Here is a 25,807-nt window from a genome sequence, read left to right as displayed (position 1 = left end):
TAGAGTTGCAGCAGTTGGGAGCAGTTCTAAGCCCCAAACAATTTATCTTCCCTTCTTTTTGTGACGGGGTCAAGAAGCAATCTAGAATTGTAAATGGCATTCATGCATCTCATTAAAAAAAAAACTCCATGTAATTGCTTTTATTTATTTATTTTGCTGTCATGTCACAGTCAACTTAATAGGGCATTTCAAGGCAAGAGATGTTCAGACATAGTTTGCCTTTGTCTGCCTCCACATTGCAACCCCAGTATTCTTTGGTGGTCTCCCATCCAAATACTGACCAGGGCCAACCCCGCTTAGCTTCCAAGACCTGGCGAGATTGGCAGTGCTTGGTATCACAAGGGGGCAGACGGGGCAGATTGAGTGTACTTTAAAAAAAAAAAAAAACTTCCCTGCATGTGAATGGTCGTCACTCACTCCTATGTAGAAAACAAAATACTTCTCTTAGGTCTCTTGTAGTGATATTATTGAAAATTGATTTAGAAACTCAACCACATCTGACGACCCAATCCTGGAAGCCCATCCCGCCACGGTCCATGAAAGGATTTTAACAGAAGTGGGTGAGAGTCAGTCTTGGGTTGCTGACAAGATTGCATCTACACTCTGTACAATGCAACCTTTGGGTTTTCTAACTACAATCTCAGGTTCAAGGGGCACTGGGTCATTCTCACCACGTTCCATTCCACTAACATCGGGGTCACTAAAAACATCAAATTGAGGGGTTACATGGGCAGTTGGAGTGGAGTAAATTTCTACAGGAATTTGCATTTTTGATTTATGCTGTTCTTTAAAGGTGAGTTCTTCTAGTTTGTGTTGCAGGAATTGAAAACGTTTTATCATATTGCCCTGTTCTTGTAGGTCCAGATTGGAAAACGATGAAAACAAATTTAATGCTATTCAGTCTAAAGCTTAGATAGCCACTAAATCCTGAAATCTATTAGCAAGAGTGTTCAGGAGGATCTGTACTTCTCTTAGGGACATTTTTATGGTGATGGGAATCCTACTAGTGGAAGCAATGTGTAGAGATCACCGAAGCGAATTGCACACACTTCACAGGAGTCTTGGGAATCTTACATGCCCTTTCTTCAAATATACTCCACCTGTCGCAATGGTAGGCGATTTTCTAGCAGAGAATAAATAGTATCCAAGCCATTTTGCTGAATGAGCACATGTTCTGAAGGCTTCCGTTTGCCTGCATGATGAATATTCAGGACTACTTGTAGAGAGAGCTCTCTGGTTCCGTTTCACTTGAGGCAAATACCTGTTATTTCTGTTGCAGATGAGATTAGCCTTACATGGATGTGGTTCTAACAGCACAATGCAGGGGTGTCAGACACAATTGTTACGAGAGCCGGATATGACATAAATGCCACTTGGTCAGGCCGGGCCATGCCTCACCAGTCCAGATCGAGAGTCGGGGGGATGGCTGCCTCGGCTGGCTTGTGGGCTGGATAACAGCTGTCAAGGGGTCAGATACGGCCCTCAGGCCTTATGTTTGACACCCCTGGCATAAGGGCTACTCACAAGGAAAGGGCAAGATCATATCCACACCACTTCTTCCAGCAAGAAGGATAACAATTGCATAATTTAGATTGACATGTGTTGGACTCTGTGAACAGAGCCTCATTCCACCATGCTGGCCCAAAAGTTGGGCAGGCAGAGCTGTGGGTACTCAATGGTTATATAGGCTGTACACAGAATCAGGGAGTTGACTTTTTTAAAACCGATACTGGGGGGGAAAGGGTATTTTAAAAAATACAATATTTTATCAGCTGTGGAAAAAAAATACGAGTAGGATTATATCGTTACAGTTAACATTAATATTTTATTTTGTTTGTCTTTGTTTTTAAATTTGTCTTTTGAAGTGCTAAACGGGGATGCTGTGTTAGGATCAGGTAAGCATATCCCACCCACATAGCTGATACACCTGTAATCAGTTTACAAGTGTAAATCCTTCCGTCCTTTTATGCATGGGTTGTTTCCATTGGATATGCTGTTCTCTCAAGGCACAGTATTTGCAGTCAGTTTCTCAAATCACTCTGCACAGGGGTCTGAAACTGACCAACACTTCCTGTGAAACTGACCATATTGGGGGCTTGACAGTGATGGAAACAACCTGTGTGTAAAAGCCGTACAGTGGAGCTTCTCCTTGATTGTTCCCTGTTTTCTTCCCCAGGTATTCCTTTGTTCTTAGAATCCATAACAGTGTAAACGACCAATATTTCCTTTATGTAATCCTCATAGTTCTTCCTTTCCCACAGTAAGTAAGACACTGCAAGGTATAGTACTTTAAAAAAAAAAAAAAAAAGGTAACGGGTTCTAATTCACTTGGGTGCCCAGGAAATCCATTTTAATAGAGGCAAAATAGTAGTGGAGTATTCTTTTCCCTAGTAGGTACATAAAAGCATTTTAAGCCCTCGTTATTTCAGTAGGTGTGATATAGGCATTAAATGTTTATGTTATTGAAATTACTTGGATGAAAGTAATTAATGTGGCTGGATTATGGCCATACTGCCAAGGGGAAAAACAAAAAGTCCCTGCCCATTCTCCTCACTCAAACCTTTTTTCTCCCCTGTAGACATCACCAAAATTAATCTGCTCACCAAAAAGTCAGACAAGTCCCCCCAAAGTGTTTTGCATCCCCCTACGATACAAATCAGTACTCCAGATAGAATCTTGAACACACATGAATCTGCCATATACTGAACCAGACCCTTGGTCCATCAAGGTCAGTATTGTCTACTCAGACTGGCAGCGGCTCTGCAGGGTCTCAGTCAGAAGTCTTTCACATCATCTACTAACCTGGTCCTTTTAAATGGAGATGCCGCGGGTTGACCCTGGGACCTTCTGCATGCCAAGCAGATGCTCTGCTCCTGTGGTACAGCCCCTCATAAGGTCATAATCTATTGCAGACTTAAGTATGTTTTAAATTCAGTAAAGCTACTGATCTTTATTTTTGCTGTTATCATTTTTATTAATCATGTTTTCAATTTGCATAAAGAATACTCTCGTGGTGTTGTTAGTTTTATCATTTGACACTACCTACTGCTGCTGTTTAAATTTTTATATTGTTAAATTAAAGATGATTTAAAACTTAATTTTATTTAAGAAACCAACCACTGAGAGAACTCTGAAAAGCAATTCTGTGGCTAATAGAAACAGTTGTCCTTTCTTGTGGCCAAGGGCTTAGCAGTGCAATCTTAAAATGAGTGACAACCTTTCTAAATCCCAAGGTTGTAAGAGGGTTGCACAGTATGACTTGCTTCTGCTGGCATGGAAGTCTGCAGCATCACAAAACAGTAGGTGTAATAAGACTACTTTGTAAGCCTGGTATGAGATGACATGTGCAGTTCTTTGTTTTGCTGTTCATATCCCACTTTCCCCAACTAAAATGCAGCCAAAGACCAGGCTTATCTGTACTATGCTCTCTCCAAGCTTACAATCCACCTCCCTGCAGTTAATTGGGGTCCTGGATACACGTGGAAGCTGGTCAGATTTTACTTTCCAACCAGAGTCAGCAGTGCATGAAGATGAACACAGGCCTACGGGCTCCTCTCCCTTCGTTCTGAGTCCACAACATCAGAGACAACCTAAGACATTTGGTACCTGAGGCAGAAAATCCAGATGGCTACAACATGTATATTGCATATACACAAGCCCCTTCCCAAGGTGATAAAAATGAAAAGTAAACTAAAAGAGCAGTCCAAAGCAGGTCTACTCAGAATCCTGCTCAGGTCTGATCAGTGGGGCATACCCCCAGAAAAGTGTTCTTAGGATTGCACTGCAAGTAATTAATACTTTGCTTCTCTTTAGTTGTGCAATCCTGAAGGGGGGGCGGAGCCACTTGGGAGCTGGCGCAACCCCACCACCGGCATCCATGCCACTTGCACCATGCAAAGTGGGACGGATGCCATCACAGGGTGATTGACGCTGGCTCCAGGGAACAACGCAGCAGTGCGAGCCTCGTGCACCGGCACTGCCTCGCTGGTGGCATTTTTTCAGCACAAGTGCTCACGCCAGCTTCCTGGGGGCAGAGCTGCCTTTAGGAGCTTCCAAAGCCCTTTTGCCCCGGGACCACACGATTTTGCAGGCATAGAGTTATGCCTGCAAAATTGGTGGCACAGCCTCATGAAACCCCATGAGGAACTTTCACAAGGGTTTTTTTAATTCATTTTAAAAAAAATCCGTCCAGGGAGTCTCTCAGGAAGCAATGCGGCTGCGCCATCCCCAGCCGTCAACTAATTACCCCCCTCTTCAGGAATGGGCGGTAAAGGTACCAAAAATAATGTCATCTCACCCAACTTACAGTAGCATCTGAACATGCCAGTATGGCATCAACATTGGAAGAGGCTGTGGCTCAGTGGTAGAGCATCTGCTTGATATGCAGAAGGTCCCAGGTTCAATCCCTGGCATCTCCAGTTAAAGGGACTAGGCAAGCAGGTGATGTGAAAGACCTCTGCCTGAGACCCTGGAGAGCTGCTGCCGGTCTGAGTAGACAATACTGACTTTGATGGACCAAGGGTCTGATTCAGTAGAAGGCAGCTTCATGTGTTCATGACTTTGTGTTAATGTAAATAGTTAAGTTTCATTTCCAAGCATCCCAAATGAGCAGAATATCCATCATCCAACGGTAGCCGTAGATTTTATGGAATAGTAAAAGTTGAGATAGTGGCCTGTATCCAGCCGTGCAGTTCAGAAAACGTAATGCCCTTAGACAGAGCCTCATGGGCTAGTGGGGGTCTTCAGGAAAGGGGGGATTGATGGAAATCAGCTCCCCCCTTAAGTTTTCGATTTTACTTACAGAATGTTGTTTTCTGTTTTTACTGTGAATTCAGAGTCTGATCTGAGAAACAGCTCAGTTTGTGCTTAACCAACAGCAGGCTGAATATAAAACATTCTGGAAAAGCAAGACAATAGCATGTCCCAGATCAATTATCAAATAACTGAATAAATGAGCTGACATTCTTGATTCTAGGATTACACAGGGTAATTATTTTAATTTTTTAAATCCTTGGCAGTGTCTTACTATTTTAATTTCTGATTACAGATTTATCCTGTTTGTTGTCTGCAACCGTAAGGTTTCCTTTGCAATTATTAAAAACAGTTTATTCATCACTGACCAAAATTTACAGTTCATTAGGTTTTTTTTATTCTTTTTGTTTGTTTGTTTTGCAAACCCAGGTTTATTGTAAAAGAGGGGGGGGAAGGGAAAAGAATGATTGAATTTTAAAAAGGGTGGAAATAGGCAAAACAAAATGCAGTGACAAACATAAAGAGCACAGGGATACTCAAATGAAAAGCAATGCCGTTGAACTAAGCAAAACACGTTGCCTTTGCTGTAGCTGGTTCCTCAGAGCATGTACAGAGTTCCTTGCGGTAACAAGAAGTCAAAGGAGTCCTTAACCCCTACCCAACCTCCTGTGGACCCAGTTTTCACTGCTGACTGAAACCTGAAGATATCTGAAAATCCCAAATGTCCAGATATGTATATTAAATGGAGTTGGACCTAAGACAGCCTCCCTTCTAGGAGGTACAAGCAGATTTCTCCAATCCCATGCAAATCCCCATCTCTGATGTCAGAGGCTACTTTTACCGATCAGCGCCACACACAATATAGTCCCACCCCCATCAGGCACCTGGTGATACCTCTGAACTTCCATGACAAATAGATGGTCTGGTCCAATCCGGATCATCCTTTGTCCAAAAGGGATTAAGTCTCCCAGGATGGTCCAATGTAGAATGGAAGTGAATAGCTCATTCTAATGGAATCTAGGTGTCCAGATGCTCTAGGTGGTGCTCTTGAGCCTTAGCAAGTTTTAGGATTTGTCACAGAAGTGCACTAATCTAGTGAAAGTATTACTTATTTTTCTTTCGACCACTGGAATCCTATGACAAATAGCTTTTGGAATTTGATCTGGAGAGGTGCTTATGTGGCTCAGAGGTTCCCCCCCACCCCCCGACATAATGTAAGGACATTGCCACCTCCATCATAACCCCAGTGTTGACTCTGGAATTCCAGCTCAATACTGGCACAACTTGTTGTGATCCCAAGGACTTCCTGATCATAGAATCATAGAGTTGGAAGAGATCACCAGGGTCATCTAGTCCAACCCCCTGCACAATGCAGGAAATTCACAGCTACCTCCCCCAGACACCCCCAGTGACCCCTATTCCATGCCCAGAAGATGGCCAAGATGCCCTCCCTCTCATGATCTGCCTAAGGTCATAGAATCAGCATTCCTGACAGATGGCCATCTAGCCTCTGCTGAAAAACCTCCAAGGAAGGAGAGCTCACCACCTCCCAAGGAAGCCTGTTCCACTGAGGAACCACTCTGTTAGAAAATTCTTCCTAATGTTTAGACGGAAACTGTTTTGATTTAATTTCAACCTGTTGGTTCTGGTCTGACCTTCTGGGGCAACAGAAAACAACTCTTTACCATCCTTTATATAATAACCCTTCATGGTTATCATATCCCCTCTCAGTCTTCTCCTCTTCAGGCTAAATATACCCCAGCTCCTTCAACCTTTCCTCCTAACTTGGTCTCCAGACCCCTCACCATCTTTGTTACCCTCCTCTGGACACTTTACAGCTTGTCTGCATCCTTCTTAAATGCATGGCCCTGAAGGTTCCAGCCTGTCCTGGGCCTATACAGATGGCACAAAGTCTCCAGCACCCATACCGGTGCAGCCATGAGGCACAGCCACCCAGTAACATGCGATACTCATAGCCTCCTGTGTTACAGCTGCAACCTCCCCCATGTGTTTCAGCCATTCAGGGTGGACACACCACCAGCCAGTGACTCCTGAGAAGACCACCCCTTGGAGCGGCATGCACCCTGCAATGAAGTTTCAAGAGCATCCAGATGATTCCCACAGTAAGACATTGGGGAGCCGCCAGGATGCCCCACGTTGCCCTGGTGCAGGGGCTGACAGCATCTCTACCACATGGGTGTAACATGAGGCCTCTCAGATACAAGATGGATGATGCAGTTGAGTGGAGACGCCATTCTGATTGCAAGAATGGTGGGCAGCACGTGAATGTGTAATGTGGTCAGCCAGGGCTGTTTGTTCCCAGTTCAGGGTCATTGGGAACCCCCTCTTGTGATGGCCAGCACAACAACCCCCAAAAGGGATGCCTGGCTGGCTGTCCAGCAGGCAATAGTGGGGCAGGGCTGGTCTTGCAGATCAGGACCTGATGGAAGGTGGAGAAGGCTAATGTCCATCACGAGTGGCAGCTCTGCCTGGACATGAGACGCCCCTCCCACCACCATCTCTCACCATGCTGCCCCTGTGGCATAGGGTGTGCAAGTTGTGCTATGGGGGTTGACAACATACATGTGAGGGAAATCAGTGGGTGGCGTGCTGTGTCTCCCTGTGAGTTTCCGCACACTCCCCCCCCCCCCCGTGTTTTCTGGATTCGTATTTAGCCAGCATCCGGAAAACGCAGGGAAAGCATGCGGTGGGAGAGAGGCGACCTCTGACAGTCAGAAAATGCAAGCATAATCAAAGCTAAGCCCCGAAGTAGTCGGCGGGGTGACCGCGAGGTAACAGCCATGCATAAATAGACACTGTGACTTTTATGATTAAGTCCTTAATCATATCTTCGATCAGTTCAGGAGAATCTGTTTGAAATTCTGCAATCAGAAGTATTATACGTGCATTCTGCTGTTACTTAATTGGAACAATTTGTTGTTTTTTGGTGCCTAATGAAATCTTTGAAAGTCTGAGCATTTTCACACGTGAAACCTACCTCCCCTTTGGACTTCTTTCATTCTATGCTTATTAGTGTCTGCTTGCAGTGAATGTGGAAGAGGTATCTGTGGTGTAACTGAGCATTCTGCTCATTTATGTTTTACGTTATGCAACAAATCTTCTGAAAACAAGGCCTCCTTTAAGACTCAAAATGGAAATGCCTGTAATGTGTCATTATAGAACGTGGAATAGACTTTTAAATAAAGGGACACACTTCCTTTGTTTCCTTTTCAAAAACCATGAAAGCAATATGGAAATGCAAAGGTGTTTACAATTATTTTGATTTTTTTTTAGGTTATAGCAGGCCCCTTAATTATTAGTTTGTAGTGACGTTGTTTGTGTGCAGTCAAACTATTATTACAGCTGGAAGAATCTGGCCTCTGCCATGTGTTCTCAGTTCCACCATACCAGTTTTATGGAGAGAGGGAGAAGAAGAATTAATTTCGGCAACCATGACCGTGACTTTAGCACTACACTGCTATTCTAGTGGCAGGTAGAAGGACTAAATTTAGAATTTATCTTTCTTTAATCTGAAAAACATGTGATAGTTCTGTGATCTGAATCAGGATTCTGTTAGTTATGTATCCATAAGCAAAACACCATCACACCCAGCACAGAATGAGAAGTGGATCCTTTTGCCCTGCTATAGGGTCACTGGGAGAAAATAACAAGTTCACCAAAATCTGCCAAGCTTTGGGATGGGTTAGTTTCTTTAAAATGCAGATTTTGGACTAGAAGGCAACAGGCAAAAACTCCAATAGTAAATTATTATTCAAAAAGGCATGTGCAACTTTACATTTAAAGGTAAAGGTGCAAGCACCGGGTCATTCCTGACCCATGGGGTGACGCCACATCCCGACGTTTACTAGGCAGACTATGTTTACGGGGTGGTTTGCCAGTGCCTTCCCCAGTCGTCTACACTTTGCCCCCAGCAAGCTGGGTCCTCATTTGACCGACCTCGAAAGGTTGGAAGGCTGAGTCAACCTTGAGCCGGCTACCTGAAACAGACTTCCGTCGGGATCGAACTCAGGTCGTGAGCAGAGCTTGGACTGCAGGACTGCAGTTTACCACACTGCACCACGGGGCCCTTCTAACTTCACATTTAGAGGGCCTTATTTACTTTAACATACTCTACTGTACTCTTAGAAGTACCTCAGAATGGTAATATCTAATGAGTCTTTAATACACATTTCCCTTGAGAGATACTGGGGCGAGGAAGATGTTGAATGGTCAATGAAGAAAGGAGGAGGCCATTACCAAAGGCTGCTGGTGCTAGCGCGATTGTTACAGCAGGCCTCACTTGGGCAGGGGTGCTGAACATGGGGACCGGATAATCACATGCTGAAGCGCTGTCACATGCTGAAGATGTGGTATAGGGCATAATCCAGGACTTGCCTTTTTTGCAAAAGGCTTTATTTAGATTTCTTACTAGGCATTGTCCATTTATGAGGAACAGCAGCAAATCCATGGAACTAGGTGATAATTTCTTACATTTTCATATATGGCAGGCATTGGGGCAATTCTGGGCCTGGTTGACTGTTTTGAGAGCCAGCGTGGTGTGGTGGTTAAAAGCAAAGTTCTCTAATCTGGAGAACCAGGTTCGATTCTCCACTCCTCCACATGAAGCCTGCTGGGTGACCTTGGGCCAGTCACAGTTCTCTCAGAACTCTCTCAGCCCTACCTGCCTTACAAGGTACCTGTTGTGGGCCGAGGAAAGAATGGGATCATAAGCTGCTGTGAGACTCCTTAAGGTAGAGAAAAGCAGGGTGTAAAAACGTATTCTGCTGCTGCTGCTGTTTTGAGAATCCTTTCACACTTCTTTACTTTTGTATTTTTACAGAGAATTCTGCATCATCCATGTAGTCAACGTGCCTTTTCATATTGTCCATAAAAATATATGAAGGGTTCTCTTTTTTCTTGGGTGTATTTTTTAAAAAATTGTATTCCATACAGACTACCGCCAGCAGCTATTTTATCATTTTAATTTATAGCTGTGTTCCAAGATAATCATCATCAAATGCCACCTCACTGTGTTCAAATAGCACTATCCCACAGTAGTTGTAATATCTCGTGCGTTCGTTGTGTATGTTTCTCTTGGCTCATATTGGCAACTTTTTCTTTACTTCTTTACTTTTGTACTTTTTACAGAGAGAATTCTGCATCATCCATCTAGTCAATGTGCCTTTTCACATTGGTGTATTTTTTTAAAAAAAAAATTCTACTCCATACAGACTACCACAAGCAGCTATTTTATCATTTTAATTTATAGCGTTAAACATTTCATTAAGTTCTGTGTCCCAAGATAATCATCATCAAATGCCATCTCACTGTGTTCAAATAGCTGTATCCCAGAGTAGTTGTAATATCTCGTGCATTCGTTGTGTGTGTTTCTCATGGCTCGTATTGGCAACTTTTCCTGCTGTGAATTCCAGCTATTATTTTGATCATGTGTGCCATTGTAATGGTTTCTTTCTGTGTTCTCAGTCTTCATTGTACTGTGCTCGTGGTTTAAATCTATTGCCATCAATAATTCCCGTACTCCTAGAAGAGTTCAGAATTCTGTTACCGTCATTGCTGTAAATATCATAGGGCTGATTCACACACGCATGCTTGCCATCATGACTGGATCTTCAGGTAATGACTTGCATAAATGAATGAGCCATTGCAAATCTAACACCCCAGACAGCAATTCTGTATCTTCCAGAATGGCCCCAGACAAAATAGTTTTCTATATACATATTTAGCTATCAGTCTTCAATTGCCAGAAACTCAGAGGATGCATACACACGTATGAATCAGCCCATAGTCCTTTGTATTCCAGAAGATGTCTGGATTAGAGTGGAGGGTGTGGGGAAGGGGAAGCTTGGGGGATGGTAGCCTTTTGTCCAGGCTGGCTTTGTGATGGAAAGTCTTATAATGAAAGGGAATTTAATGCCCGGGGAGGGGGCAGCAGCTTTCCACTTTGACTGCAGCTCAAAAGTGGACTTTCCCGCATTCTCGTTTTTTCGCCTTGCAGATTTAAACTGCAGGTTTTAATGCCAGATTTAAACTGGGTGATGGGGCAACAGGAGGCATTTGCACCCTTGGGGAGCCCCCCCCCTTGTTTGCCTGTGTAGAGTCTGTTGTCTGTACATCCCTGCTAGAGGAACGGAGGCCTCTTGGATGTTTATGTCATAATGTGTTGTACCTGTTAGGGATCTGAGCAGAGAAGTATCAGATGTATGCTACAGATGGTTGTTTACTCCCTTGGCTGTTCCTGCAAAGTGCCAGTCCCATTGCTACAGCTTGGTTGACTCGAGCATGTGTGACATGAGGCCAGAGAGATGCCTCATGCAGCACATCCTCTCACCCCTCCGATCACCTGAGCTATCAGTGTCCTGGCTGGGGGTTTTGTGGTCCCTAGGAGGGCTGTGATAAGCTTCACCTGGTTGGGGTGTAGTGGGAGGCATTTGGACATGAGGATGCTTTGGGCGCCAAATAAGCCCTATTCTACTCCAAACACATCCCTGAAACCTCCCATTTATCCAGTTGTGCTGTAGTTACACCAACCTGGCCCAGCTTGGCACTTGTGCTTCTTCAGGTATCTGACGAAGGGAGATTTGGTGCTCGAAAGCTTTATACCTTGGCAGTCTTGTTGGTTTTTAAGGTGCTAATGGACTGGAATCTTGTTCTTTACTGCCAGATCTTGCTCTTTTACTGCAGACCAACATGGCTACCTACGATAAATTATCTTCAGATATACTGGTGTATCTTTGAGAAATGCTGTGGTGTATCTTGGAGTTACACCGGTGTTGGACTTAGTTTCCATGCTAAGCCAGTCGGAGGTGTATGATGACACCCTTAGTCTTGTCCGTTGAACTGACGTGTGTATAAGATATATTCTGTATGTTTTATAGAAAAACATATTTTGACGTGCCTCGAGATGGGAGAGCCAAGATCACAGTCCACGAAGACCATCTTCCAAAGGGAGGAAAAGACACCACTTGATTGGGTGACTAAGGAAACAACTCAAACCAGATGGCAGTTTGTCTAAACATGTGGGGAGAACCAACACTGTGTCGGTTTGCAATACGGAAAGATTTCAGTGAGGAACCAGCCTGCAAGCAATACCTTTGAGACAGCGACCAACTCGTATGAAAAAAGACAAGCATATTGGAGGGAACACTCTTAGCAGTGGAACCAATTTGCTCCAATGGGAATCCAAGCTGAGCTGGACATGGACTACAGTATGAACCTTTGGTAGATATTCTTTCTTTGCCTCCCCTATCCATTAAATTACCATTTGAGCCTAGCCTCGTAAAAGAAATAAATGCGACTTTTCACAAAATTCTCCAGTGAATGATGTCACGATACGATACAGAGCAGTAGTCTGGATAACAATTTTCATCCTTTTTTATTTTATTTTATTTTATTTTACACAAATTGAACTAGAAGGGAGGATGGCATTGTTCTAGATTAAAATATAGTACCATCTTATCCATGACAAGATGGCAGGCTTTGATTTCATGTTCCTGAACATACCAATGTGGCCTCTGTTGCCCCATACAGATGGGGAACAAAAAGGATAGCACAATCATTTTAATCCTTGATTCTACCTGAAGAAAGGATAGAGAATAACACTTATGAAAATATAAAGCAATAATAGTCCAATAGTCCAGTTCCCTAATAACAAGATACCATTTGCCTATTAACTTGGCCTAGTAATTACCTCCCCTGAAGAATAACGATAATGTTGCAAAGAGGACAACAGTGATTCTCTCGCTAAAGATTATGAGAACAGTCAGTTACTGTATTACTGAAATGACTTGACTTTTTAATAGAAAAGAGTATAGTTTGAAGACATGACAAGCTAGTTCCATGGACTTAGAAGGGTGTAACTCTGCTTGAGACGGGACTGAAAGATTTCTATGTATGACCAAGCACACAATGTTGTCAATTGACAAAACAGTATCAGCAGAACATGTTGTTGTGTCAGGACTTCCTCTGGAAACATCTTTATGAAGGAAGGTATTTCACTTCATCTCTTATCTTTATGGCTTCCATATAGTAATATAATCAATAATAGGGAATAGATGAAGAACCAGAGACTGCAAGCACAGGTGAAGCGATCCAGGAAAGTTATCTCTGGAATATTAAGTGGTCCAAAATAGGATACTTAAAGAGCCACCTTATGCTGACTCAGAGTAGCCTTTTGTCGAGTACAGCGTATCTGTAAGACTGTGCTTGTGTGGGATTTTTCCCTAGTTCAGCTACCAAAGGACCTTGAATTGGAAACAAGAGACTTGCGGCTCCAAAGTGGCTGGCTCTTCGAAAGCATTGTGTGGTCTTTTGTGCATGACTGTTTCACTCACTGTCACCCCTCCGACAACTTCAGGTCTTTGTGTTGATTACGCACGCCAATTCCGACCATCAGAGGTCGCCTCGCTTTCCCCGCGTTTTGCCCACGGTTTCAAATTTGAGATAAAACAGGTCTCTGAAAACACGGGCAAAACACAGGGAAACGCAGGGGGAGAGCGAGGCAACCTCTGCCGGTCAGAAACGGCATGCGTAATCAGCATAAAGACCCGAAGTTGTCAGAGGGGCGACCGCGAGTGAAATAGCCATGCGTAAAAGGCCTGTGATTCCCTCTCTTCTGCTGCTCCTGGCCATGAGCGTCTCTCTCTTTGTTGCATATTTTTAATCTTCCTATTCTTATTCTTCCTTTTCCTCCTCCTCTCAGGCTTTCTCCTGTTCCTCGAAACACTCCCTCTCCAATGCTCATTTATTAAACTCTCCCCATCCCTTGCTTTTCCCAGCTATTACTTTCTCAACACCCCATATCCTGCTTTTATAGAAACACAGTCCTTTTGACCCTCCTTTTCTATCCCTTTGCCCTGTTTCGCCATGAGATACAAGCAGCTCAACCAATCACTGCCAATGATTCACTACCAAATAGTTACATACAATGCAATCCTAAACAGACGTACACTCTTCTAAGGCCGTAGGTTTCAATGTACTTAAAAGTATGTAACTCTGCTTACGATTGTGCTGTTGGTTACTGAGAGCTGATTTGGTGTGGTGGTTAGGAGTTCTCGGCTGGGATTTGGAAGAGCCACACTCAAATCCCTACTCTACTATGAAACTTGCTAGGTAACTTCGGGCCAATTTCACACTCTCGCCCTACCCTACCTTACATTGCTTTGAGGGTAGGAACGGGCTCTGAGAGATCTGTGACTAGCCCAGCAGGCTTCGTGTGGAGGAGTGAGGAATCAAACCCGGTTCTCCAGATTAGAGTCTGCTGCTCTTAACCACTACACCACGCTGGCTTATTTGTATACCACCTGTCAAAATGTCTCTAAGATGAATTGGGTGTGTAAAGTGCCGTCAAGTCGCAGCCGACTCATGGCGGCTCCTTTTGGGGTTTTCATGGCAAGAGACTAATAGAGGTGGTTTGCCAGTGCCTTCCTCTGCACAGCAACCCTGGACTTCCTTGGTGGTCTCCCATCCAAATACTAACCAGGGCTGGCCCTGCTTAGCTTCTGAGATCTGACGAGATCAGGCTAGCCTGGGCCATCCAGGTCAGGGCCTAAGATGAGTTACAACACAATAAAATATAATGAAAAGGACACTAAAATAAAATAAAAATTCAGTTATATACAGTAAAAAAAAGTTGATAAAAGGCCACAAACAGAATAAAATATAACATTCTGGTTCTGCTAATCACCTTGCCATAACATTTCCCATTGGTCTAACTTGGGTTGGCCAGAAAAGGTGGGTCTTCACACCTATCTGAAAAGCCATTAGGGAAGCAGCGGTTCTCTTGTGGCAGGGCGTTCCGAATTTGGGGCAGTAGCCAAAAAATGCCCTCTTGGGGGTTTCCATCAGCTGAACCTCTGTTAAGGCTGGTTATCAGAAGAAGACCCCCTGGACCAACCTCACATATTGATACAGGTGGAAGCAGTCTTTCAAGTAGTCTGAGATTAAGCCTCTTATCGCCTTTGAGGTCAAAACCATCACCCCGTATAGAGCTTGGAAGCAAACTGGAAGCCAGTGAACATGGTATAATGCTAGCTTCATATGATCGCTCTGGTGGGTGTCTGGACTGCGGGTTAACTGTGGGTCCTGAGCTTTCTTCAAAGGCAGCCCCATCTAGAGTGTTACCCTAGATAAGTGTGGAATGTTACCGAACCATGTATGACTGTGGCCGGTTCTGCTAAGGTATAATTTTTTGCATGACAATATGGATGCCAGGTTGTCATCAACAGCTGAGCCAAATGTCCATCCTGGAAAACTACAAGGGCCCCATTCCAGCAGATTGAGGACACAGGGGAAAGAGTAGGGTCTTTTATGCATGGCCTTTTCACTCGCCGTCACCCCTCCGACAGTTTCGGGTCTTTGTTGTCGCCTCACTCTCCCCCTGCATTTCCCCGAGTTTCGAGGGACCTGCTTTATCTCGAATTTGGAAACGCGGGGAAACGCAGGGGGAGAGCGAGGCGACCTCTGACAGTCGGATACAGCATGCATAATCCAAACAAAGACCTGAAGTCATTGGAGGGGTGACCCCGAGTGAAATGGCCATGCATAAAGATCTAGGACTCATTCAGGGCAACAATGGGCAACAGGAGCAGCTGCCTTGGGCCCCATGCTGCAGGAGGGGAGAAGCAAGCTCATGCTGCTGCCTCTGCTGACCCCCACCCCATTCAGACCACTGAGTCACAGCAATAGCTTCTCACGCCTGCCCGGTCTAGGGCCCGGGCAGCCGACTTCCAGCAGCAGCCCCCAGCTGTCTAACCAGGGGAAAGGGCCATGTCTTTCTTGGCCCAGTTGGGGAGCAGGGGGATGGTGATTCTAGGGACCTTCATTTTATCCCTGCCTGTAGGCCATCTTCAAGGGAAGCTTCTGATGCTTTCAGTCAACAAATGTTTTATAGGGAATTGTGTTTTTCTTGATATTTGTGAAGGCACTGCAACTGTTCACTCTCTATTCACTCTCTGCCGTCACACACACCGCCACCCTTTCAGGGTGTGAGGACATGGCACAGAGGCAAAGCATCTGCTAGAAGTCCCAGGTTCAAGTTCTGGCATCTCCAGCTATAAAGGCTGATGATCTAAAGGACTGTGGAGAGCCACTGCCTATCAGAGTAGAAAGTACTAACCTTGATTTTTTTTTCCTGTCAAGTCACAGGTGACTTATGGGGACCCCTGGTGGGTTTTCGAGGCAAGAGACGTTCAGAGGTGGTTTGCCAATGCCTTCCTTTACATAGTGAGCTGGTATTCCTTGGCGGTCTCCCATCCATTACTAACCAGGGTCGACCCTGCTTAGTTTCTGAGATCTGACGAGATCAGGCTAGCCTATGGCTATCCAGGTCAGGGCACTAACCTTGATAGGCCAATGGATGTGTCATGTCTTCATGGTTTTATAAATCCTCAATGCAGCCTTTGTTTTGCTTTTTCTAGAACGGGGGTGTTGAACTCAGTTGTTACGAGAGCCAGATATGATGTAAATGTTACTTGGTCATGCTGGGCCATGCCTTGCCAGGCGAGATCGAGAGAGAGGTGGTGGCTGCCTTGGCAGGTGAGCCCGTAGCGGGACTGGGGGGGTGGCTTCCTTGGCTGGCTCTCGGGCTGGATAAGAGCTCTCAAGGGGCCAGATGGGCCCCCGGGCCTTATGTTTGACACCCCTGCTCTGGAATGTTCTAGAGCATTCCAATGAATAGAGACAAGAAGTTTTCAAAACATTAGTTGAATCTTTCCATTTTCTAAAAAATAATTTCCCTGTACAATTAATGCAATTAATGTTTGCCCATGAGCATACTTTACAAGTTGGAACTGTTTGACCTGGGTTGTCTTGGTGCTCTGTTATCTTTCTTCCCCTATTGAAGACAAAGGTGGAATACTGCTAGTTCTGGTCACATCACTAGAGTAGTAAACCTACTTCCACCATTATATCAGAAAACCCACCTGCATGTAGTACCAAATTCAGAGAAAGAGAGGGTTCAGGTACTTTTTTTTTTTTAATCCAACCCTTGGCCCATCAAGGTGAGTATTTTTAAAAATACTTTATTGTTAAAACAAATCAAATAAAAACAAAGGTCTAAAACACAAAATTCTGTATGTGGGCTGGCGTAAGTAGGGTTCAGGTACTTTTAACAGGTGTTCAGTAAAGAGAATTAACAGATGTATCTTGTCATTCAGAGGAGCGAAAACCTACTACTTTAAAAAAAAACCCACCTTTTACATAACCATAACAGCCCTGCCCTTTGCATCTGAACACTGACTTATGCCAGCTCACGTGCAGAGCCCAAATTGGGGGGATGGGGAGGGGCAATAAGAAATCTACATTACCCACAATCACAACAGGGATTTAGCCTTTAATTTTTTTAATGAACCCCTCACACTCACAGTATTAAGACATAGGCCTTTTATGCATGGCTGTTTCCCTCGGGTCTTTGTGTTGGTTATGCATGCCGTTTCCGACCATCAGAGGGCGCCTCCCCCTGCATTTCCCTGTATTTTGCCCACCTTTCCAAATTTGAGGTAAAACAGGTCTCTGAAAATGCGGGGGAAAGCAGGGGGAGAGCGAGGCGAACTCTGACCGTCGGAAACGGCATGCAGAATCCAAACAAAGACCTGAAGTAATGGGAAGGACAATGGCGAGGGAAACAGCCATGCATAAAAGGCCATAAGGTCTTGTGGCTGGGCAAGTCTGCACAGCTTGTGATCCTCCTAGCAAACGTAAGGTACTGCTGGTGAACCAGGGGCTTGGCAACTCCCGTCCGTAGGGAGATTATCAAAGATTTATGGTACACTTCACTTGCAGGTTGGTGAGTTAAATTCTGCTGGCGCGGCTCATGCTTGCGCCTTCCAAATATTTGCCAATTAACGATCCTTCAGAGCTCAGACAACATTAAGGCAGTACATGGCAACTTATTATTTGGTAGTAATGTTCTCCATAGTGCCCTACCTGGCATCCATCTTCCTTGAGCATTGGGAATAGGCAATCTTGCATGTGGATCTGCATCCTCCGTTGCATTAAAAGCTGCATCTTACCTGCATCAGGTGAACCTGCCACACCTGGATGTTTGTTTCTGTATGGGAATGCTGGGTCGGTCTTGTTAATCAACATATTTTCTCCACCACCCAACCCTATAAAGGCCCATCCATGATTTGACTTGGTTAATCTATTGTAGCTGAACCACCAACACCATTACAGGTAGAGTATCCCTTATCCGGACATCCCATATCTGGACTGATCCGAAAACCGGATCCTTCGAGCCAGCATGCAGGCAGATCTTTGCTGCCTGCTTTCAGAGTTTCCTCTCACCTAAAAAACAAAATGCAGTGTACACTGCATCATAGGTGGAGGCTGAAAGCCTGCCGTTGTTTGTTTGTTGTTGATCGTTTAACAGCTGCAACAGGTATTGCGGTGAGATAGTTACACCTTTTCTTTCTGATGGTTCAATGTACATAAAATTATTAAAAATACTGTTTAACATTACATTCAGGCTATGTGCATAAAGTGGAAATACAAAACATAAATGAATTTGGGTCCCATCCCCAAGATATCTCATTATGTATATGCAAAAATTCTAAAATATTCCAATGTACGAAAGATCCGAAATACGGACTACTTCTGGCCCCAAGCAGTCCGGATAAGGGATACTCAACCTGTATAAAATATGGAGCACCAAGAGATTGCCAACTCTATGCCAAGTTTATATAGCATGCCCTCCCAAGTATTGCTGCAATGCTTCATTGATCACAGTTCATTGATCACATTGCATTGATCACATGAAATTAGTTTTCCTACCTCCATGTCACTGGCAGCTGCTGAAGAAACTGTTGAGAACTCTTATAACCCCCTGCTGAACTCTCAGAACCCAGTGGCCAAATAAGAATTTGAGTGGCCAGGACAGAGCTTCAGTGGACAGCCACCCATTTCCCCTCCCCATGACTACCACAACCAGTTATCCAAAAATAATGAAATATTTAGTGCATAATACTAGTGAAATTATATGGTATGAGAAAATATGTGATTTGCTCATTTTGCATAAATTATCCAAAACACAGAATTCAGCTTTCCTTGGCACAGAACTGGATTGCATAGATGCAGTATTTTAATTTTTGTGTGTGAATAAACACAGACCTGAAAAGAATGCTAATCTGGAGAGAGAAAGAGAGAGAGAGAGATTCACCAGGCAATATTATGTTTCATTTTTTTTTAGAAAATATAATGCACCTGACAGATCTACGTTGAAGAGAATTGCTTTTTGTACATATTCATTCAATTTCCTTCCAATGTTTTAGAATTGTGTGCGTGTGTTTTTTTTAATAATCTACTTTCATTGTGCAGTTGAAATCATCATAGCGATCTTTCTAAAAAGCTTGTGTTCATGAAAGAATTTGTATTAGATAATGGTTTGTGTGACTCACTGTATTTTGCAAAAGGTTTATTTCCCTTTGGGAATTGTGCATTTTAATGAGCAGTTTTATGCTTCTAGTTTGTGTATGTTGTAACTGATTTTTTTTTTAATTTCAATACAGAACAGGTTGATCTTCAGTAGATACTAACTGGTTGAAATTTTCATATTGCCTAAATATTTGCATATGTTGAAAAATCCATATTGTAATAAAACAGTTTGCCAATGGTGAGTAATAATAAAACAAATTAGCCCTTTAGCTGAATTATAACTAACCTGGCCTTAAATTAAATGTTGTATTTCAAAAGTGGATTATTGTCCCACGTCACTCACTGGTTGTAATTAATGTTTTGAGCAACCGTTAATAAAAAAAATGTCAAAGCAACATCACACTCCAAATCCAACTTTCAGCGAGTTTGTTCAATAAGTCTCCTTCCTATAGATTGGTTTCAAGAGGCGTAGCCAGTCACTCACTCTTGCTTTAAGTGAGCTCTGGTAGCATGAGAGAGAGAAGTGAAGGGGAGGAATTCAGAAGCTGGCTCTCTGCTTTATGGAGAAGGGAAACAAATGGCGCTGCAAACTCACGCAGCCAAGAGCTTCAAATCCTGCCTGCTGTAGATCAATCCTTCGCCCTGACCAGATGCTCTGCCTGTATGAATGCGTAGCTGCTGCATGAAAAGCGTAAGTGTTTAAACATTGCATGTTAAAGCATGCCGAAATTACTTAGTAGGAGCATATGTTCAGCAGTATAAGTACAAAGTAGTACAGTCTACAGTTCCTACCCCTTTACCAAAACACCTTTCTGAACCATTTCCTTATGGTACATTCTTGCCAAAGTAAGGCAGACTATAAATAAATAACAGTAACCATCCTTTTCTCCTACTAGGCTATCGTCCCGAATTGTGGTTGGATTGCACATAAGCACACTAGAAAGGCCCCCAGAAGCCAATGCAACAGGGCCAAGAGACCCAGAACTCCTTCGCATGCAGTTACATATACTCTTTTCCAAACATATGGGGAAATGAATCTTTGTACTATTTTTGCACATTTATGTACATGCTTCAAATGTTATTTTCTCTGAACCCTTGTAAAAAAAAATTGTACAAGCAACTGTCAGGTAGTATTAGTATCTGCTGGAAAAAAGTCAGGGCTCTGAAAAGCAGTATCTGAGCTGGGCAGAAGACATGCGTCTGTAGTTTCAGAAAAATGGCTTGTGATTGATGTAGTGATTATGAAGTTTGCAAGTAACGAATAGTATTATGTGCTCATTCCTGCACTAGATGGCAGGCATCAAATTGTGGAGCCAATTGAGAATACTAAAAAGATTTTTTTTTTTTACACCATTCACCAAGTAAAAACTGGAAACTAGCGGCTCAAATACAATTCAGGTGGTGTATGAAGCAACTGTCCATTTGATACACAAACAGAACAATCCTCAAGGGGGGGAGAAAAGGTCTTTGGAGCTGGCATTACCCCTGCTCTTGTGTTAGGGCCATTGCACCGGCTAAATGGGCACTAATGCTGGCGCAGGGTCACTTATGCCAGCATTGGGGTGCCACATCGCAGCACCACGGCGCCGCAACAGCATTTCCCCAGCGCCAAAGAGGGCGTTCCTGGGGGCAGGGCTGACTTTAGTCAACTCCCTGAGCTCTTTCACCCTGGGAATGCCCGTTTTGCTGGCACAAACATGCACCAGCGAAGTGGTGGCACAGCCCTGTGAAACTGAATGGAGCAGTTTCACAGGGTTTTGAAAAATTTACATTTATGGCTTGCATTTTTGGACCAGCAAGCCGCTCGGGATGCCTGCCACAACCCCCCCCCCTTAGGATAAGGTGCAGAAAAGAGCAACCAAAATTATCTGGGGACTAGAGCAACTGCCCGATGAGGAGCGGTTAAAACGCTTAGGGCTGTTTAGCTTGGAAAGAAGGCGGTTAAGGGGAGTCATGTTAGAGGTCTATATAATTATGCATGGTTTGGAGAGTGGACAGGGAGATTTTCTCCCTCATAATACCAGAACGTGGGGTCATCTGCTGAAGATGGAGGGTGAGAGATTCAAAACAGATAAAAGTATTTCTTCATACAACGCAGAGTTAAATTGTGGAACTGCCTGCCCCAGGATGCGTGATGGTTGCCAACTTGGAAGTCTTTAAGAGGGGAGTGGACATGTTCTTGGAGGAGTATTCATGGCTACTAGTCAAAATGGCTACTAGTTGTGATGCATACCTATTCTCTCCATGATCAGAGGAGCATGCCTATTATATTAGGTGCTGTGAAACACAGGCAGGATGGTGCTGCTGCAGTTGTCTTGTTTGTGGGCTACCTGGAGGCACCTGGTTGGCCACTGAGCGAACAGACTGCTGGACTTGATGGGCCGTGGTCTGATCCAGCATGACCGTTCTTATGTTTGCGCTGAAAGTTGCCTGAAAGGATAACCCCCAATGCCTGGTTTGACAGGGACTGTCAGATCCTAGAGGCCAATAATCTCTGTGCTATTGCCAATATCAAGGTACTATGGCGACCTCCTTGCCAAACGAGTACTTTAAAGTAAAGAACCAACTTAAAAATGCAATCAAAAGAAAGAAAATAACGATTGCGCTGAAAGTCTCTCAAGATAGTCATGAAAGGATACAAGTCATTCCCATGAACAAAACAGCAACACACAACACAGTGTCAAAACTTTTATTAACAGCAAAAGGGAAAAAACAGTCTGGTGGGGCTTCTGGGTTAAAGCAGCTGACCTGGGCTTGGGTAGCACAGGCGTTGCCAAGCGTAGATTTGAGTAGTGTGGTCTCTGTGCCCCGTTCCCGGCTGGCACCAGCTCTGCCTCGTCCCGAGGGCTACTGCCGAGGCAACCAGGAATACGGTTCTGTCTTCCAGAGCGGAAGGCACATTACAAACTGGTTATAAATAAGCCTCAAATACTTAAGAAAGCAAAAACAGTTAACGGCAATCAGCCTCACACCTCCCCACCCCCAATATTATAAGTTTCAGCCTCACACTTTACAATGTAGTCCTTCAAACTCTATAACAAACATAACATTTTCAGGCAGTAGACTGCACCTTACTCGCATGTGCACAATAACCCGGGCAAACGTCACTTTTGATCTCCTCGCCCACATTGTAACAACGGCATTGGGAGGGCTCAGCTTTCACGGATCGCCCGACAATACTGACTGGATTGCAGGTTATGCAGGGGCCAACACCAGGAAAGGCCCCGAGGGCAGCAGAGGCTAGTGTAGGAACTCGGAAGCGAGCCTTAAGCAGTCTCGCTGAAAAAGAGAGCTCCTTCTTGGCATTCGCGGTCGTCAGATGCCCAAGAGCAAGTTGGACCAAAGCGCGAGATCTGTAGTTGGCTGTGCGGTGCTTTGGAATCACAGCTCGGTAGTGCTTTGGAATCACAGCTAGACTCGTACGGCAGGACCTAAGTGAACGGCGACAGCCGAAATGCTAGCCTGGTGCACACCGGCTCCATAATGACTCCCTGGGTGTCCACAAGAGAGGCATTTTTGTGTGCTTTTTTTTTAAAAAAAGGACTAGCACAGCTGTTATTAAATGGAAGATCCGCTATAGAAGTGCCCATCCCGGAGGAGAGAGCAGAACAAGCACCACAGGTGACTCCACTACATCTAAACACACAAAGAGGTTAGGCAAGAGAAGATAGTGCAAGTGGGCCGAGCGCATGGGGTGGACGGACGGACAGGCAGATGGCACTCTTAAGGCTCGTCCTTTGCCTCGGGGTCTTTGTCATAGATATAGCTGCCAACTGCACCCGTGTTCACTCCTGCAAAAAATAAATAAAAGCGTCAGCAGAGGAAGGGCAGAAAAGCCCTCGGGAACTGCTCCTTACATGGCAGCTGTGACAGAAAAACCAATTGGTCAATGGTTGCAACAACAGCTCAATAACCTCACAATGCAAACAGCAGATGTGACTAGAGTGGTGTGGTTAAGAGAGCGGTAGTTTGGAGAGCTGGACTCTAATCTGTAGAACAGGTTTTATTCCCCACTCCTACATATGAAGCTAGCTGGGTGACCTTGGGCTAGTCACAGCTCTCTTAGAGCTCTCTCAGCCCCACCTACCTCACAGGGTGTCTGTTGTGGGGAGGGGAAGGGAAGGTGATTGTAAGCCGATTTGATTCTTCCTTAAGTGGTAGAGAAAGCTGGCATATAAAAACCAACTCTTCTTCTTCTGTATGTCAATGCGTTCTTCCACTGCTTACAAGACTGTGCAGGAAAAAGTTTAGTTTGTGACGCCTCAACCCTGATGTGAGGAAATGGCTTAATACAAGAACAAAAGTTCCTTTTCTTTTCAGGACTTCAATGGGAAGGGGGCTTCACATATGCCACCTGACTAGTCAAAGGGGAGTGACCGATTCAGGGTCCTGGGAGGCATCCAAACTGGGAGGGGGTATGTTTGGGGGCAGTTTGGGGATGACTGGAGACGCGTGGCACTGGCAGACAATTCTAAACAATCCAAATTGGATCAATCTGAAGGAAGACACTCTGACACGACAGTTTCTTTCATGGCAAAGTGCGAGCCCCTGGCTTACTGGGACAGGCCAACAGCAGCAGACTACAGCAGGCTGCAGTCGAAATGGCTGCCAGGACTCCTGGTGCGGGAGAGGACCAGGAAGCCATTCAGAGAAGCTGCCATTCAGACACCTCAGAAACCAATGGTTCCTAGCATGGTCGAGGGAGAAGAAGAGTTGGTTTTTATATGCCAACTTTATCTACCACTTAAGGAAGAATCAAACCGGTTTACAATCACCTTCCCTGAGAGAGCTGAGAGAGCTCTACAAGAGTGTGACTAGCTCAAGGTCACCCAGCTGGCTTCATGTGGAGGAGTGGGGAAACAAATCCAGTTCACATTAGCCCCCGCCGCTCATGTGAAGGAGCGGAGAATCAAACCCGGTTCTCCAGATCAGACTCCTTTGCTCCAAACCACCGCTCTTAACCACTATACCTCGCTGGCTCCCAATGTCAGCAGAGTCCTGACATCCTGGATTAATATGAGGGTAGTGACAACTGCCTTTCCCTTCACAGCAGGGCCAGGGTAAGGCTGTCTCATCTGGAGAGGCACGGCAGAGGGGAGAATCTCTCTTTTCTCCCACCCACTCTATCCTGGCCACCCCAGCTGAGCTTTCACTGCTGCCTGATCCCTGCAGATTCTCTCGTACTGCAGCAGGCACTGTCGGTGGAGAAGAGCAGAGGAAGGTACTTTCTGCCAGATATACCTCCCCTCTAGGGTTGCTCTAGGTCCCCCCTGGCCACCAGTGGTGGATAGGGGGTCAGGGTTGCCAAAACCAGGTTGGGAAACTCCTGGAGATTTGGGGGTGGAGCCTGGAGAGGACACAGACCACAGTGGGGTGCAGCGCCATAGAGTCCACCCTCCAAAGCAGGCATTTTCTCCAGGGGAACTGATCTCTGTAGTCTGGAGATGAGCTGTAATTCCAGGGGATCCCCAGGTCCCGCCTGGAGGCTGGCATCCCTACTCCCCACCTCGAAGCCCTGGACCCAGCTGCCAGTTCAATGGTGGTGCTTTTAAGAATTCAGGAAGAGACCACAGGTTCCCCCACTCTTCAATATGCTACTACTGGCTTGAACCTTTTTCGGGAACTGCTCTCTCCGCAGCCGAGCCCCTCCATTCCATGGCCCCCATACATGACTACTATTTGACAAGCACAATATTAGCAATATATAGTGATAATTACTGTTTTTTGCCATCAAGTCACAGCTGACTTATGTCGACGCCGTAAGGTTTTCAAGGCAAGAGACATTGGGAGGTGGTTTGTCAAGAGATTCAAAACAGGAAAGGAAGTCTTTCTTCACACAACGCATAAATTGTGGAACTCCCTGCCCCAGGATGTGGTGATGGCTGCCAACTTGAAAGGCTTTAAGAGGGGAGTGGACATGTTCATGGAGGAGAGGGCTATTCATGGCTACTAGTCAAAATGGCTACTAGTCGTGATGCATACCTGTTCTCTCCAGGATCAGAGGAGCATGCCTATTATCTTAGGTGCTGTGGAACACAGGCAGGACAATGCTGATGCAGCTGTCTTGTTTGTGGGCTTCCTAGAGGCACCTGGTTGGTCACTGTGTGAACAGACTGCTGGACTTGATGGACCTTGGTCTGATCCAGCTGGCCTTTTCTATGTTCTTATGTCATTGCTTGCCTCCGCGTCACAACCCTGGCATTCCTTGGAAGTCTCCCATCCAAATACTTGCCAAAGTCGAGGCTGAGTATGACTGGCCCAAGGTCACCCAGAAACCTTTCATGGGCGTGGGGATTTGAACCTGGGTTTCCCAGATGCCAGTCCAACACCTTAACCACTACACCACGCCAGCTCTCTTTTATATTGATAAAACACAGACTGATATTTCTAGTGTGTCCTTTACACGGCTGCTGACCCCCCCCACACACACACACACACCCAGCAACATTTTATGCCACGTGGCTGCCCTTCCCATCTCTTCTTGTAGCCCCTTTAATGGAAATCCCTTTGTTCCCTATGTTACGCTCACCCTTTGGTCCAAAGAGAATCCCATAGCAAGGTTTGTGGCAATAAGGTTGTCCATCATGCTGGAGGGGCAAAAACAGGAGAAAAGAACATCAAATGAAAGCCTTACGGTCATCCTAACCCACCCCTAGGAAGTGCTCTT

At 44.9% G+C, this 25,807-nt stretch overlaps 2 protein-coding genes and 1 non-coding gene across 4 annotated transcripts in view; 2 read left to right on the top strand and 1 right to left on the bottom strand.

Annotated features, from left to right (window-relative positions):
- Positions 1-11,757, top strand: part of SHISAL1 (shisa like 1) — a 36,816-nt gene extending 25,059 nt beyond the window's left edge. The window contains exons 4-5 of one of the 2 annotated variants that reach the window (XM_056862798.1): positions 1,866-1,895; positions 11,649-11,757. In XM_056862798.1, the coding sequence (XP_056718776.1) occupies positions 1,866-1,895; positions 11,649-11,739 (121 nt within the window). In that variant the 3' untranslated portion in view covers positions 11,740-11,757. The remainder of the gene's footprint in view (positions 1-1,865; positions 1,896-11,648) is intronic. The other variant, XM_056862801.1, reaches the window with a different exon arrangement.
- On the top strand, positions 4,350-4,418 carry TRNAI-GAU (transfer RNA isoleucine (anticodon GAU)). The gene has a single exon. It is a non-coding gene; the product is annotated as a tRNA-Ile (tRNA).
- An 11,081-nt stretch (positions 11,758-22,838) lies between the features above and the next one.
- Positions 22,839-25,807, bottom strand: part of CRIP2 (cysteine rich protein 2) — a 46,755-nt gene continuing 43,786 nt past the window's right edge. Inside the window, exons 7-8 of the mRNA XM_056862591.1 lie at positions 25,670-25,727; positions 22,839-22,931 (exon numbers count right to left, since the gene is read on the bottom strand). Of these exons, the coding sequence (XP_056718569.1) occupies positions 22,864-22,931; positions 25,670-25,727 (126 nt within the window). The 3' untranslated portion in view covers positions 22,839-22,863. The remainder of the gene's footprint in view (positions 22,932-25,669; positions 25,728-25,807) is intronic.

Source organism: Euleptes europaea, chromosome 17 (genome assembly GCF_029931775.1).
Source record: "Euleptes europaea isolate rEulEur1 chromosome 17, rEulEur1.hap1, whole genome shotgun sequence".
Classification (NCBI taxonomy): domain Eukaryota; kingdom Metazoa; phylum Chordata; class Lepidosauria; order Squamata; family Sphaerodactylidae; genus Euleptes; species Euleptes europaea.
Note: the sequence above shows the minus strand (reverse complement) of the source record. Positions and strands in the feature narration are given on the sequence as shown.